The 17,254-nt window shown below is 30.0% G+C and overlaps 1 protein-coding gene across 3 annotated transcripts in view; it reads right to left on the bottom strand.

Annotated features, from left to right (window-relative positions):
* LOC149054212 (uncharacterized) overlaps positions 1–16,832 on the bottom strand; it is a 45,646-nt gene extending 28,814 nt beyond the window's left edge. For 2 of the 3 annotated variants that reach the window (XM_089230586.1, XM_089230587.1), the window contains exon 1: positions 16,464–16,832. In XM_089230586.1, the coding sequence (XP_089086712.1) occupies positions 16,464–16,706 (243 nt within the window). In that variant the 5' untranslated portion in view covers positions 16,707–16,832. The remainder of the gene's footprint in view (positions 1–16,463) is intronic. The other variant, XM_089230585.1, reaches the window with a different exon arrangement.
* Between the last annotated feature and the right edge of the window lie 422 nt (positions 16,833–17,254).

Here is a 17,254-nt window from a genome sequence, read left to right as displayed (position 1 = left end):
ATATTATGTATTCAAGAGTTTAATTACTAATTAGTAATAACAGTGTAATATGTATTAGAATTTAGAAGTTTTTCGTAATTACTATATATACGAATGCAGAGTGTGTATACCTCTAATCTCGAGCATATTCATATACATCGAATATATATAATAATATATATTAGTATATTACACATTTATATTTCATACAGTTGATGATGAATACTAATCAATAATCATGTAAGCAAATATCAATATTCAATGGTTAGACATTATATAACATATATATTATAATTATTTAATTTGAATACGTAGCTATAATATGAATGTATAATAATATACCTACTATCCCTAGGTTAAAGCCTGTGTAAGTATATCGTGTATTCGTATTAAAAATAAAAATAACAAAAAGCTGGTAAGTCGTGGATGTCGCTCTGCTGTACAGTAGGTTACAAAAGTGGGTTACTGTAGTAATGGATGGAATTAAATTTGAATCCAATGATATTATATCATTGTATTATACAAAAAACGATTCTCAGCGCAGACTGTTCATATTTCTAGGATATATTAAAGATTATTAAAAATTTTCAAATCTTAGATTTAAAAATAAAATTTTTTATGAATTTTTGTCTAAGATAATTTGAACATTGCTGTAGTTTTTGCGTATTTAGTCAACATTTGAACTTTGAATGCTTATAAAAAAAAATCGTGCCTATGCGTTTTTATATTTTTCAACTCCTATTGTAACAATATGTTAGGTGTCTTCATAAATAAATTTTCAAGCTTTTCTACCCAACAAATACATTTTTATCGATATTTATAGAAAAAATAACTAAAAAAGTTGAAAAATTAAAATGTTAGTAAACAGCTCAAAACAAATCAAAATATTTTGAAAATTTTATCAAAATATAGAAAATGCCTATATAAACATTCAGCGAAAATTTCAAGTATTTGTGGTCATTTTTTTCAGAGTACACTAAAATAAGAAAATCGCTAAATGAGAAAACTAGTGAAAATCCAATGTTGTAAAAATTTTAATTTCAAAGGCTCATCAAAATTTAATTTAAATTTCTGATGGACATTTTTTTTGTGACATAGATTGATAATATTATAAGGAGTCTCGTGTTCCATTTTCATATCTTAGATTTAAAAAGAAAATTTTTTTTGAAATTCTAGCTCAAAATAATTTGCGAATTTTTGTGATTTTTACGTATTTTGTCAAAATTCAAACTTTGAATGCTTGTAAAAAAAAATTGTGACTACCTATATGTATTTCTAAAAATTCCCGTTTTTTCCTTAATTTTTAGTTTGTTTATCCTAATTATTAAGAATAATATTGGGAATGTTTTACTTTCGATCCACAAAGTACCAACTAGATTCACTTTCTGATCGAACGAGGTACTGAAGTCGAAAATCGAAGCACTTTTACTGTCCCAAAACATGATGACAGACACACAAAAAAAATACACATCATTGTAAAATCGGGTATAAGATTAATTATAACTTATAAATACCTACCAAAGTACAACAATAATAAATTAATCATTTACTTTAAGATATAATATATATATCTTTTAAGAGTATCTGTTTTATTATTATATATTTTATCAGAATTTCCAAAAATGATAATTACAATTTTCATAACCATATTATGTTACGTATTTTGATAAATCTATTAATAAATTGCATATATAATAATATAATTTAGAGGCGTTTGCCGTTAATAATTAATAATTATTGGTTTCGTGAAATTGTTAATGGCTATTGACAGACGATAGTCATGGTCTCATGGACTATTTATCTATATGACAAAAAACTAAAATATAAATGCATTAATATATTGATAAGTATACAATGTATGGCTGTATGCTTATATTATAATTTTACCACAAAGGAGGGTCAATTCCCTTAAATAACTTTAGGGAACTATACAGACCATCTGCAAATGCGCAATTCAACCAGTATATTATAATAAAAGTTATAACGTTACTATAACGAGTAATTATTTAGATTATTAATCAATTTCATTTAACTACAATTACTCGACGTACTATTAATTATTACAGTCATAAGTCATAACACTCATAACCTACTTTAGACAATAAACCACTCTAAGAATAAACTTACTATTTGTGTAAGTATATTATATTATATTAATGATTTTGGACAGAAAATGTTTGTAAGTTAATAATTATTAAAAAAACAACTGAACTAACATGACGTATATTATAATGATATGATATTTTAGAATCTAGCGTGACAGCAGAGGCTAAAACATCGGTGCATAATATACCTACCGCATGAAATAAGTTACGATAATTTGACATGATGATATTCCGTTGTTTTGAAATGTTTCAAAACCACCATGTATATTATCAAGGAGTTTATTCAAAATTAAAAGTTTCAATAGCACATGTTCGACATTAGATAAATAAAATCAAACGTATACTATTTTAATAAATAAATAATTATTTGCTATGATTGATACAATATACCTACATGACAAACGTACTCACAACCCATCGATTATAAAAGTTGCGCACTACAAACTTTAGTGAAACTGCAGCGCAATGTAATGACGTAAAGTGCAAATACTATGATGTGGTTAAATGGAAAATATCATTATTTTTCAATTTTATTAATCCAAAAAAAAAATTCGAGTCTAGACTCGACTATTTAATAGTAGACTATTTAATAGTATGAAAGTACAAAATTTTATTCAGTATCATAATAATATCGTATAACATATGACGTGCATTGTACATATTTTGTACAATATTGTCCAACTGCTCCATGTTGGCACAATTCAACAATTATGAGCGAAACAAACCAGTTTTCTGGGCATATATGTTGTATTGAATAATGACGGATTTCCTCAATAGTCTTTTGTATATTGTGTACAAAAGTATGTCGGTTTAGATTTTTATTTCAGTGCGTACCAGCTATCATTTGATTTGTATAGTAATATACACATATACCTACCTAAAGTTCGTGAATCGGAATAGCTTATAATGATGAAATGAAAAATACTCATCATAATTCATATTATTTATTGTTAAATTATCTCAAGGTTTTATACGTATGACGCTATGCCGCTATGGTATTCCACGCATATTCATATTATTGTATTTTTATTTTTACTATACGCTTTCGTGTATCATAATAATACAGTGTCATATGTTTACATAATAAACATGTGTTTAATGTATTTTTTTATGTATTATATTTATGTATACTCACAAGTCACAGCTCCGATCACTACTGAAGTTTGCTGAATTTTGATATTATAATAGACCGTAATATGTTTAATTACCCGCTTGGAATATTCCGTTTATTTCTACACGACTATAAACAACAAATGCAAATTTACTATAGTACGTACTACGTATCTATCATGGCAACTGTTGCATGTATAGGTACATGTTAATATTCGTCCGACTAGGTTTAGTGTGTCGCCAAGAACATATTACGGTTAAACCAACAAATAGAGAGAAAAACCTGTTTGAACAGTTGTTAAAATACCTTGAAATCATTTGAACAATAGACTTTTGAATTTTTGACACAAACATGTTCATTTTTACATTTACTTAATTGCACACTAAATCAAGATTTTATTTAGAAATCAATTTCAGATAAATGACTTCAGGAATTATCATCCCCTAGCATATATTTTGTCAATACGTTTAGTATGACTGTTAAAAATTGACAGAGTTTAACTATAGTGCCATCTATAATAATTGAGAATATTTTATTTCATTGACTCGGTATAACACAATATGTAAACATGAGTGAACTAAAAAAGCAAATAATCTTTGACAAATTTAATCGAAATTGAAAATATTTTCAGTAAATATTAGTGAATTGTTATGATAAATTATCAGAAGTAAATTTTTTTACATAGAATCGTAGAATACCTACCAAAGAAGTCTGCTGTATAGTAAGTTTGACTTTAGAGTGTACCACATTACCTCGTAATTTATTGTGTAAGTCGCTGTAATGGATGTGTTGAATATTAATTCAATGATAAATCATAAGCATGACTTCAAAAAACGACTTAACGGAGATCTATTTTCGCCTATACATATAACTATTAATTAAAGATATTTTAGTAAATAGTACACGTCATATATTCTTATAGCTTTAAGTAATTTATTTTTCTATTATCTATAGTAATACGGTAAAATTCAACTGTATATAGTGTATACAATTTAACCTTTAGGAACGATTTAAATATTAATTGAGCAGAGCAGCCGTCTATATTTATATATATATATTATACAAAATATATAAGTTGTCTTTGTTAAATTGAGAATCTATCAAGATGTGACTTTATGCATCAAAATATTAAATTATAATTTTATGAAGCAGACAGCTTTATATTATAAAACATATTATATTAAATACCCATCTATTAAATAATAATTACATTCCTATTTCCTATATATCATATTATTATGTTTGTGACGACTAACGATAAACTTTTTATGTTATATAAATATTACCTATATTATTTACTCTTGACTACAAAAGGTGGCAAAACTTCATAATATTATAACTATTTTTATAGAAAATACATTTTCGACATGTATATATTATAGTATATGTTATATAATAATTATATACACATAGAAAACATCTACCAAATTAAAAACATTTAAAACTATTGACAGCTGCTCTAACTTCTATAAGGTCCAATATACAGCTGATAATACAAAACTACAACTTCTAATTTCTGTTATGTTATATTTATATATAACACATTTAAATACCAATATATTCACGAGTGTTCTATATAGTATAATATTATACAAATACATATTATATAAGTACCTAGTGTCGGTGTGAATGTGTGATATTAATATTGGGGCTGAACAAAAATAAATTTGAATAAAAACACCACATACCTATACAGTTCAGCGTAGAATATTAAAATAGCTAGGTCATTATCATACCTATAATACCGATTGAATCGTTGTACAAATCAGTACATATTACTTAATTATAATAATTGTTTATTAACGCAATAACGTCGTACACACAAAGAGGTGTATCTATTATATGGTTCAAATTTTTCCACGGTCTTTAAAAAAAAAGTCATTTTATGAGATGTTTATTTATAAAAAGTAAAAAAAAATATGATTTTGTAGTTCTATTCACACAAAATGTTATTATTTCATAATAATTTTTAATATGCAAATTAACAATATACGAATCTATTTTAGTATTATATAGGCCCTACGAGTTTCCACTTAGTGAGGCTCAATAATAATCATTCTGATATCAAACAAATAAATAATATATCACATAATAATATAATTTATAAACAGAAACACTAGATCAGGAACAATATAATATAGATCTAAACGCAATGATCTCGACATCGCTGGTTAATCGGTGGATCTATACACTCTGATCGTGAACGCAATATTCATATTACTGCTGAAGTGCTGAATAATTAATGTAACAGACAAATTCACGAGTTGGCAAAAATAAAATAAAAATTCGTTTTATTCATAATTATTTAGGCATAACATTTTGAAATATACACGGTTATAGGATACAAAGGTTTTATATTATTATCTATCATAGGTAATTTAGGTAAACATAATTATAACGTCGAATTTTTTCAGGGTATAATATTTTCTAGTTATATTATATTATTATTATTATTATTATTTATTTGTTAAAATTCAATAAAAAAAAAACTTCATAACTCAGGAGAGGCATAGCTTATGCTTATACTGCTTATAGCCTTTTGGCATTGAATTAGGTAAGCTTGAATTTCACCTATATTATGTCATATAAAAATATATATATATATCTATAATATATATATAATATACTGAATATAGTTATGACAATTTGTTTTCTCTAGGAAATAATAAATATCTAATAAAACTCCGGTTATTTTTACATAAGTTTGGGTCTGTTTAACTGACTCCATCTTGAATTGAATATATAATTTAAAAAGGTCGTAAAGTGCTATAAAACAATCACAATACGTCAATATGTTTATCATGCGTCCGAGTATAGTAGTATAATACGTATTCGAACAAATTATTGTGAGTTGTGACGTATACAAAAAATGAATAGTAAAAAAGAGCTATAACATATTATGTATAATAATATAATATACATACGCGAGCGATGAAGTCGATGCACTTTCACTAAAATGGAGTGTCATCAGAGGCTTATACAATTATAACTGCTTTGGAGAAATACAGTGATAAACATAAAGTAAGTCATATTATACTCACACGACACACATACAAAAATATGTCGTGCACTATATTGTCGGTTTGTTCACATCTCTTGCACTATTACTCCCCCCTGGAAAAATTATACGAACTTGTAATTTAATAAATATTAGCATGATGTTGACATCATAAAATAAAAAGTTTGAGAATTTTGTTGGTTTACGTTTTACCCCCTCCCGAAAAGTTACCAATGGGCGCCCATCATGGGTACTATATATTTACTATTGAATAGGTAGCGATATTACAGGTATTCTAATCGTTACCACAACTACACTCGGCTACTGGGGAGATCATACATTATATATATATATATATATATTAGGTAACCCCCCTCCCCCCGTTCCCCTTTGATCTATTAGAAATATATCCCGAGGCACCTGTTGATATTTTTCTGACTGATTTACACCGCGTGTGTGCACCATATATATGTATATATTGTTGTGTACGTTCTTTTTGACGACGGACGATGTTTTCACGAACTCAAAGTTTATTACATTTTACTCGTTTAAAACGATTTCGAAGGTCAAGGACCGCCACGGCGGACATCCTCTTCACTCCCTCTTTTGTCCATAAAATAAGTGCGCTTTTACGCGCACTATTATACGCTATATACACATTATTACTTTTCCCCCTTCGAATTAATTATTGTTGTTAAACTTATCGTCAGACCGCGCCACTGTCTAAAGTCCGTTTTTACAATCACACACATATACATCTCAGAAATATATTTAATTAGGTATTCATGTTTTTAATTTTCAAGTAATTTATTAGTTGCATGTGATGCGACTCAGTCGATAGTCTCCTCGACGACTGCACGGAAAAAACCGACAAATTTTGCGCATCATCGCAATCCATATAATATATTGTGTATATATATACAGAGCGCACAAATAAATGTTTTATTTTTTTTGTACAAGCAGTGTTAGTAGTTTATTTTAAACATTTTTAGTCGCCTAACGATCGAACATGCTTATCTCCTATATTTGACAAAATAGGTTAGAAAAAAACTTACGATTTTCCCGAACGTTACTTAAACTATATGATTTATCATCGTCGGTATCGCGCGTATCATGACGTATATATAGGGATCATCGCTAAACAGTGTAACTACCTACAATAATATTATATTGAATTATTGCAGAACTGTATTGCATATAAAGCCTGGTTCACGCTGTACATTGTGTCGTGTAAAATAATTTTCTCTGATTTGTTGAATTATTTTGGTGGTTCCACTAAGCTGCATCACACCATACCATTATGGTATATCGACATTTTATCACACGATATTACCACAGCAACAAAACGATACCACACAGTTGAGTACGTCCATAACCTTTGACCGTGCGGTTAAATTTATGTCATGATTTAAGTTTATTTATAATAAATTAATAGATTAATATTATATCATCTTATAGCAGTGGCGTATCCATGGGGGGTAATATTATGATATATTATGATATATGTTATATTTTTACAATAAAATAAATATCCGATACCACGAAGTAAAGTGTGGTAAGTTTAAATTTGCTGAACCCCCCCCCCCCCCATAAAAAGTTCCTGGCTACGCCACTGTCTTATAGATTACCACGATGAATTATATGCGGAAAAGTGACAACTATAAACAAAATGATAAAATGTTATCATCAGGTACAAAATATTCATAATATCGGTATTGCGTTTTGGTAATTTGGTATAAACATTTTAAAATAAGACACGGCACGAAAGTCCATGTCGTCTCCATGACCATAAAAACGCACAACCGCTATATTATGCAGTGTGAACTCTACTTAGAGAATGTCAACGCACCGTTTGTGTGTGTCTCTCTTCGACCAATGCGCATTATATTATGATGGAAACACAATCGGTCAACCTTTAATCACAGACTATTAAAATAGATTAATCCGTTCTTTTGAAGAATTATGAATCTATTATCGAGCTTAAAATTAAGAACAATATCTGTGTTGATTTTTTTTTCCGTTATTTTAAATTTCCTATCAAATTTATGAACGTTTATAAATGGCAATTTATTGTTATGTAATCATCGAAACTTCGTGTAAAATTCATTTCGCTATAATATAATCACAATATAGTTACATAGATTATGTTCTTAACTTAAAAACGTATAACAGGTCAATTTAAAGCTACAATACAAGGTTGGTTGTGTTGTAGGTATGAAAAATTATTATGTTGCATTTCCTACAAATCTATTTAAAGCTCATTCAATATTATTATAACAAGTTCTTTATTCATATGAATCTTTTTTTTTTCCGTTATGAATCACCACATCGGAGCCGTACTGTTTTCACATTGCTTAGCCCCGATTTTCACATTGCTTAGCTCATTTTCACATTGCTTAGCCCCTTTTCACATTGCTTAATAGCCCCTATATTCATATGCATCTAGGTAATAATGATATACCATCATAAAACAAATTTCTGTTATTAGTTACCATTTATTTAATTAAAACTTTCATTAATGATGATCATAATTGTAAAGTATTTTAAAATTGTATATATATTGTTATACCGTATACTTCATGTTGTTTTTTAATTATCTCATAGGTAGATAAAGTTAATTGTGGTTGTGTTGATGGATATTTAACTGTTATCATAATGGTTATAATATTAATTATTGGATATTATAGTGTTGTATGACTGTTATTGTTGTATAATGTATATAGTAATGACTCAAGTTACAATTATTTTTCTGAGATAATATGAAATGAAAACATCTTTTTTAAGAATATGAAAGGTAAATTTTCCAAAAGTTGTTAATTTACCGGTAATAGTCAGATATCCACGGCGTTTCTCATGTTTTATAACACTACTAATATAAGTGTGATAATTCGCAATTTTTTCTCGAAACTAAAAAAAAATTAAAAATTAAAAATTAAAAAATTAACGAAAATTAAATTAAATATATTTTTTAAATTGTGTACCAACACATTAAAATAAATCAAAATTCAAAATATGAAATAATTTTAGTTCTTATCCTTGTGAGTCTTATTATAAAACCAGAATTTTGATATCTCCATTATTTCGGTAGACATCGCAATGGGTAAATACTTGCGTGATACCTACCTTTTATATAAATACCAAATTACTAAAATATATGATAACTTATGTGTAATTTATCATTACACCAAAGTCCAATAATAAGTTTAAGTTTTAACCGTCATTAATCCAAATATATTCAATAAATTGCTAAATTTGTTACTTTCCAATATTATAACTATAAATAATTTAAGAAATTATATATTTACCTAAAATCTGCATAAATTATGTACAATGTTCACATATATATTTTTACTATAGTATGATTTATTATTGTTTACAACATTTCTAGAAAATTACAGATAAATTCTCAAAAATAGCTCTGCTTGACTACTGACATTATAAAAAGTAAAATATAAACAAATATTACTGTTATCTATACAATCATGAAAATTGAATAGCAAAGTTTATCATGTCTCATCGCCCTTACAAAAAAAAAAAAAAAAACACTTATCAACTCAAATATGTGTACATCTAGTATCGATGCCATATAATTATCATAAATTTAATAATAATACATCTGCAATACTGCGATACATGGGCATCTAATAATATTTATGCGACAATAACTATACACTTAGTAAATTGACATCATCTTATTGTTTTTAAGTTATTGAACCAAAGTCTAAAACGATAAACCGATAACGATTAGGCCGTTTAGGGACGTTAATCTATGTGTGTCAAAAGCAGCATACTCTGCAATAAAATAGTCAATAAGGCATATAATATATAAATAATAATAAGAAACATAATAAATCGAACTTTGTTTATTGGTTCATAATAAAAGCAAATAGTGCATTGAAACGAAGACGTAAAATTTTTTAACAATTAAATTTTCAAATCTGTTGCATAAATGAATAATAATCTAAATTATTTAAGTCTGAGTTATTTATAGGTTCACAGAACACACATATTACATACCTAGCTGCTACATTATTTATACATGGGTATAATATAATATAGGTACCAAGTGTGTGTATATACTATATATATGTGTAATAATATTTATGTTAAGACAATTTAAACGTGTAGGTATTTGCTATAAACATTTATATTTCATTATTCAATTATACTTATTACAAAAAGCAAAAAACCAGTTTTATATCAGGGGTAGAGTATAATACTTTTTACGTTCTACTGAACCAGACTCATTGGACCGACCCATAAAATCATGTCTTAACACTCCGCTGCCAACATTAGATACCATATTTTATTTATTTATAATTTATAATTATATTGTATTAATCATTGATTATTTCGATTAAAAAAAATTGTTTTATTATTCTTTTTATCGTCAATATATTGGCTATTATACTAAGACATATCACATGTTATAGTATATTATATACATAATTTATGCGGATCGTACATGAGGTATATAAAATAACAAGTAATAAAAAACAGCTATTTCAATGGCGTGCCGACGCAACGTTTAATTCATATACCTTTGTTCTATTATAGGACATGGGTATTATATTTAGTAGTTATAAAATGTATATTCGAATTCGAATATTTCTATTGTAAATTATTCGAATATTAGTATTCGATGCTACAATACCTAATTTTTTTTATCCGTTTTTCCATGGCAAGCTTTTTATACTATTTATTATCAATAACTAATTCATATCTACACAACTAAAGATAATTTATGTCAATGATTAATCGACCTAAATAGGCTAAATACGAAAATAGTTTTTATCTTGCAGGTACATGATCGTATAGTTGCCATTTATTTATTTATTATTTTTTTGTTGTAACTTATACATTATTATTAATAATTTAATTATGATATTCAAGTATTTTGCACAATTTTTATTTTTGTATTTTAATAAATTGCTCCATCAAATAGTAAATATCGCTGATGTCTTCGAATCCACTTCTCGCAGGCCTTTATGCGTCATATAATATTATTAACGTTTTGTGTTGCGCGAAAAGTTAAACAAATAATTTTCGTTACGTATTGTATTGTAGCATCGAATACTGATATTCGAATTATTTACGATAGACCTATTCGAATTCGAATATTTGAATAATTCCCATCACTAATATTTAAAGTTAACTTACCAAACATTATTATTGGAATGATATATACGTATCACACAATCTATTGAACGCAAAAATGCACAAAAAATGTAGGTATATGATGAGAGCTATTATGTTGACTTTAATAGTTATATATTATAGAGAAAAAAGTTACATGTAATAGCTACACTTTCCAGGAATGCATAATAAATTTACAAGTAAAATTTTGAAAACTAAATTAATAATATGATAAATTTTTCGCCAAATAAATTTGCAACAGTGTTATCTGTTATTAATATAAATGTATCATATTTATAGCTAGGTATATGTAATATGTAGTTATAAAAATATGCAAACAATAATGAAAGCGTTTCCAAGTTTTTTGAACATCTTGTATAATGCATATATTCGTTTCCATCAAATTAAATGGTTTGATTGCAATAGTTGATCCAACAGTGATTCAAGAGGAAGGGATGAACAATTTTTTTTAAATATTGAAGCTACAAATATATAAAGTACAATGATGGACTGCCCACCATCAAAAAATAAAAGGTTAAATACTCAATAATACGATATCTTATAATATTTTATTTATTGCTAATATTACCTAATACAAAAATATTAACACAATACTAATACAAATAAACCAGGAATAAACCAGTCTTATAGATATATGCTAATTGTGCATTTGTAATTTGTATAGGTACTGACGTACCCATCAATTGATATTAGGATCAAAATTTCTGAAAACATACTTGAATTTGCAACAAGCTTATTATTTTGAAAACTACTTTTCTCATTAACTATTAATGTTAAGTCTCAAATTTCAACATTTTACTATTATACGATTTTGTTCATTAAAAATTATAAAATACTGTATAATATGTAATATATTATCACTTACCTACTACATTCACACGATACACATCGATTACTTAGAAAATTACTTGTATTTAAATCCTTAAAAATAGTTCCAACTCCTAAAAATTTAATATTATACATACGTAGTATAGCGCCTATTAGATTTAAAAAATATGTTGTCTAAAATTACAAAAAACCGTTTATTTTTCTTCTAAACTCGGCCCCAGGGGAGCGGGGTGAATGGATGACTGTCTCTTCTCATCATCCCACTTTGTATTCGCCACCAGCTTGATTATACACAAATGAATAATTATAAAAATGATATAGGTAGGTACCTACCAAACAACAAATAATTACAACACTAATGGCCAATAGACACTCTAAATATATTTTAAAATGTTTTATATAGACTGCAGTTTAGTAATATTATATCGATCTCTAAAACGCGGTCGGAAGCATGCAATGATTGATATAATATTGTATTATGAATACGCAATTTGGTAAATCGCGGTCAATTTCGTTGCTTTTCATCCGCGACTACCATTATTTATAAGTGATTAATTTTACTTTTCTTTGTGCGCGCGACAAACATGAACATAAAATCTCAAGACCCTACTGCGCATTCTAAGGCGTAGCCGCGCACGTAAACATAATATGTTTACTTCGCATTTGTACGTTTTACTTGTACAAATTAATATGTTTAAGTGTATCGATGTCATCTCTGTACAGTTACAGAAATATGATTTGCAGCTACAATAGTATGTACACGTCGCAAGTATAACGAATGAATATATAATTATATTATATTATTATACGATGACATGACTGAAAGGTTATATATGACGGGATTATGACTGCAGTGTAATATGTATAAAGTGCAGGTAGTACATAATAAAAGACTCGTATCAACGAGAAAAAGCAAAAATTTACAACCGTCAGTAATATTTTTTTTTAAACTAGTTATATTATTAATGACGTATTTAATAGTGTATGTCAGCTGCTGTATAATATATTACTTATTATATACATTTCGTTCGGTGCAACAATAACGTCACAACGCCTATAATATGAATCAGTCCGAGACGTGTAACCGTAGATAGGTGGGTAACATCCGTGTGGAAATGCAATTTTTCGCGACAAACTATATTATAAAATATTATATGAGGTTAATGACTAATGAGTGGCGTTTATCATAAACATTATGTATAGATACGACGGACTAAGCGGTGCATTGACTATATAATGTTTGAATATATACATACACATTTTATATATAGGTAAAACGAACCGTGACAATGCGGGTACATGTATATGTACCGAGAACTATATATAAAGAAAGAAGCTATGTGTTATATAGCGTGATCATACTCGTTCGCGCATAGTACACAATTTTTTACCTGGAAACTGACAACTCGTTGGCGTATACTTAGGAAAACGTGAAAACCCAGCTGATAGAAATTTTGACCCGAAAAATGACGTTTTGTTTGTGTACAACTATTAAATTAGACTTGATTGTAACTTGCAGTGCAAATTTCGAAAAGATACACGTGATCTCAGAAGTTTTTGGTCACAAACGTTTCATTTATGCAACAAATTAAATTAAATTAACAAAAAAATAAAAATATTAATCACGCCTGTAACGTATAAAGTGAGAAATACAATCTTAAACATTGTTTTTGTTAGTTCTATTGGGTTTTAGTATAGACTTTTGCTATAGTTTATGGGCTATAACACGATTCCGCAAATTTAATATATATATATGATTCCGCATAATTTTAAATGCAACGTTGCCATGCAAATGTTTGATCGCTATATAGGTTTGTGGTTATAAAGATTCATTAAATAAAAATAAAAATATTAGGTAATAATTAATTGTACAAAATAGTATATAGGTACCATATAGGAAAAAATTTAATTTATAAAAAATAACAAGAGAAAACAATTATATGGCAATGTTGCGTTTGAAATTATGCGGAATCGTTTATATCTCGTATATATATGTGAAATTTGCGGAATTGTGTATGTATATGTATATCAACGACTATTAAAATCTACACGATTCCGCAAGTTCTCCACCGAGTTTATGTATACGAAAACGAGAGTCTAACGTTTTGGGTCATTTATGACAGGTATTAAAAATTCGCGTGCACAATTGAGTCGTACATTTGTACGCAAGCGAGTCGCAAAAAATGTTAAATGTACGCAAACGGGTATCGCCCCTATGTAATAATATGATAAAATTTATGGACGCGCAGACAACTCGCAATTTAACCTATTCTGTGATTTAACTGCACGTCTGCACTCCTATCTCAGACTTGTTGAACGATTCCGAAAAAAGTTTCGGGTTTCCACAGAAAAATGAAAATATTATTATACCGATAGTGATTGTGCAGTAGGTATTATGAAATTTTCTGATAAAATATCATGTTTTTTTACATATTCTCGAACCGCTAAAAATTGTTTACTGCTGTAGATACATGCATCGGTGTGTCTGTATATTATACGACCAATAATTTCCTATCTACCTATAAAACGTATATTATACTATTAAATATTTTATTTAATGCATATTTTTATTTTCATTTCAAAAAATTTCAAAACTTAAAAAAACTTATTACCATGAACTAATATATTATTACATCATTAATATCATAAATTTAAATGATGTAAAGATTAAATTATAATCGTAAATATATTTGTAATAGCACCTGGTGTGCTGAAACATTTTTAAAGAATAGATAAAAAAAAAAATGTATTTTCACACTTTACGGTTTACATCGCCAATAAATATAATATACACACACACACACAAACATATTATATCTATAGGTAAAACATAATAATATAGATAGGTACATAATATAATAATATGTATAATATAGGTATGTATGTTATAGAAATACAGTCAAACATCGAGAAAATTGATTTTCCGCGAGAGTTGCCGAGAGCAACGGCCACTATGTATATATATATATGATACGTAAAAGCGGGGTGGGAATTGTTGGCGAGTGGTTGTGTGTGGCGGCGGTTCCTTCCGATCTGGGTGCGTCCGTTCTCATCCCGGCGAGACCTAGTCGGCGCGGCTATATATTACCTACCATATGTTAGCGACGAATACGCCAAATAATTACGACGACGACGTTGATTTACCGTCAACGCGGTATAATGTATACCGTTTACCAGTTTACAGTGTCTGATTAGCATAACAAAAATAGCAAATACATAATTATTATCATTTCAATTAGACATAATATTATTATTATTTTGAACGCACACGTCGCCGGTTCAGGTGCGCTGCAGCGATCGATGACGATCTATGTATAACATTTTGCACGTGCGCGTCTGACGATCGCCGAGAGCCGTTTGAAACGTTTGAATGCGATCTCCACGCGATGATCGAATTCGGGGGGGGGGGGGAGAGGAGAACTTATCTACCTCTTCTTTCATGCGTTTAAAAATATTTCATCGTTCCCCTCCCGCATAGGCCATATAATTATTATTGTATTATATTTGTATACCTAATTTCCCTATAATCGATAACACGCATAAAATAATATGTCATTTAAATCTTCGCGTACGCCCATTATTTTTTCATGCGTATTTTTGCTGCATTCCATTTTCAAATTTTATAAAATTTTTATTTCCCTGCAATACAATAATAAGCGCGTGCGAATATTCCATCGCGCGATAATACAACACACTGCGCTATATTATAATACTTATCGCATAAATATTGTTATTGGTTTATATGTCGCAAACTATACATATAGGATCCTATTGGACGGTGGCGTTTATTATTATCCACCGTCATCATCATCATTATCATAATATGTCTCCTCGAACCCGCAGCTCTCTCGATGACCGTTTGCGCGCGCGCTCGGAGAAAGGCGCGCGCCATATACAATACAGGTTCCTGTTTCCGCGAACACGCGCGCGGCGTGTACACGTGAGCGGCGGAGTTTCCTCTCACTTTACAGTATACTTGGCCCGCTCGCTCGCTCGCTCTCTCTCTCTCTGTCTCTCACTCTGATGCAGTCACTCTCGCTATAAATTCGCGTTCCGGGTTCACTGTGCGCGGAGTTCCGATGTCGTCGGCGGCACGCACGCGACATCACTGGGTATATACGCGTACACGTCGTAGATAATGATAATAATAATGATATTATATAACACGATTATAATATATATGGGTACTATTATTATAGGTATAGGTAGTGGGTATAATATATGTGATAACAATATAAAACGTAGGTTTAGATCTATACATCTTATACGCGTGCCGTCCGCTTACCTTGTGTTGTACGGCAAATCGCTGCGGATGACCGTAAGCTGCAGTACCGCCGCCACCGAACGCCACGGGCGGCGGTGGCTGGCGACGGTCGGACGGCGCGCCGGTCTTGTCATCGCCGCTGCCGTCCTCTTCGTCGTAACGATTCCGGTGCTGTCGGTGATTGTTGTTGGGATAGTGCGAGTCCTGTTGTCCCCGCTGTAGCTGTTGCTGCTGCTTGCTGAGGCCTTTGGTCCGGAACGTCATGGCCACCGGCACAGTGCGATCCGCTGAACCGTCCGCGGACGAGTACCGCGGCACCCGTCGCTCAACCGCGGGCCGGGAATCCGACGAGCGAGCCGTTTTTTGACGGGGCGCGCGATGCAGACGCGCACGCACCCACGCACGCGCGCCGAGCCGCTCTCTCGCTACTAGACGACTATTATATATAATATTATTATGTACGTGTATTATGTATGTGTGTACCGTGTGGATGTGCGGGTGAGTGTGTCCGGATGTGCGGGTGTGCGGATGTTCACGGAGCGCACGACGAGACACGCGCACTGCGCGGATTAGTTCCCGGGGAACGGAAGTGCGAAAAACAAAATTATATAGGTACGGATACGCGGCAATGGATAAACTACGATATTATATTGTGTCGGGCCGTTATACACGATATGACGCTGAATGTTTACGGCCGGGCGCCTTGATGACGGTTTGTCCGTCACGATGTGGCAAACCACTATAAATCTGCTGCGAGGCACACGGCGCACGGAGATATTATAACGCCGGACCTGTTGAGTGTGAGAACGGTA

The sequence above is a fragment of the Diuraphis noxia genome, unplaced genomic scaffold (assembly GCF_037042655.1).
Source record: "Diuraphis noxia isolate RWA-SAM2 unplaced genomic scaffold, SU_Dnox_SAM2 contig0009, whole genome shotgun sequence".
In the NCBI taxonomy this organism is placed as follows: Eukaryota; Metazoa; Arthropoda; class Insecta; order Hemiptera; family Aphididae; genus Diuraphis; species Diuraphis noxia.
This window is presented reverse-complemented; position numbering and strand designations above follow the sequence as displayed.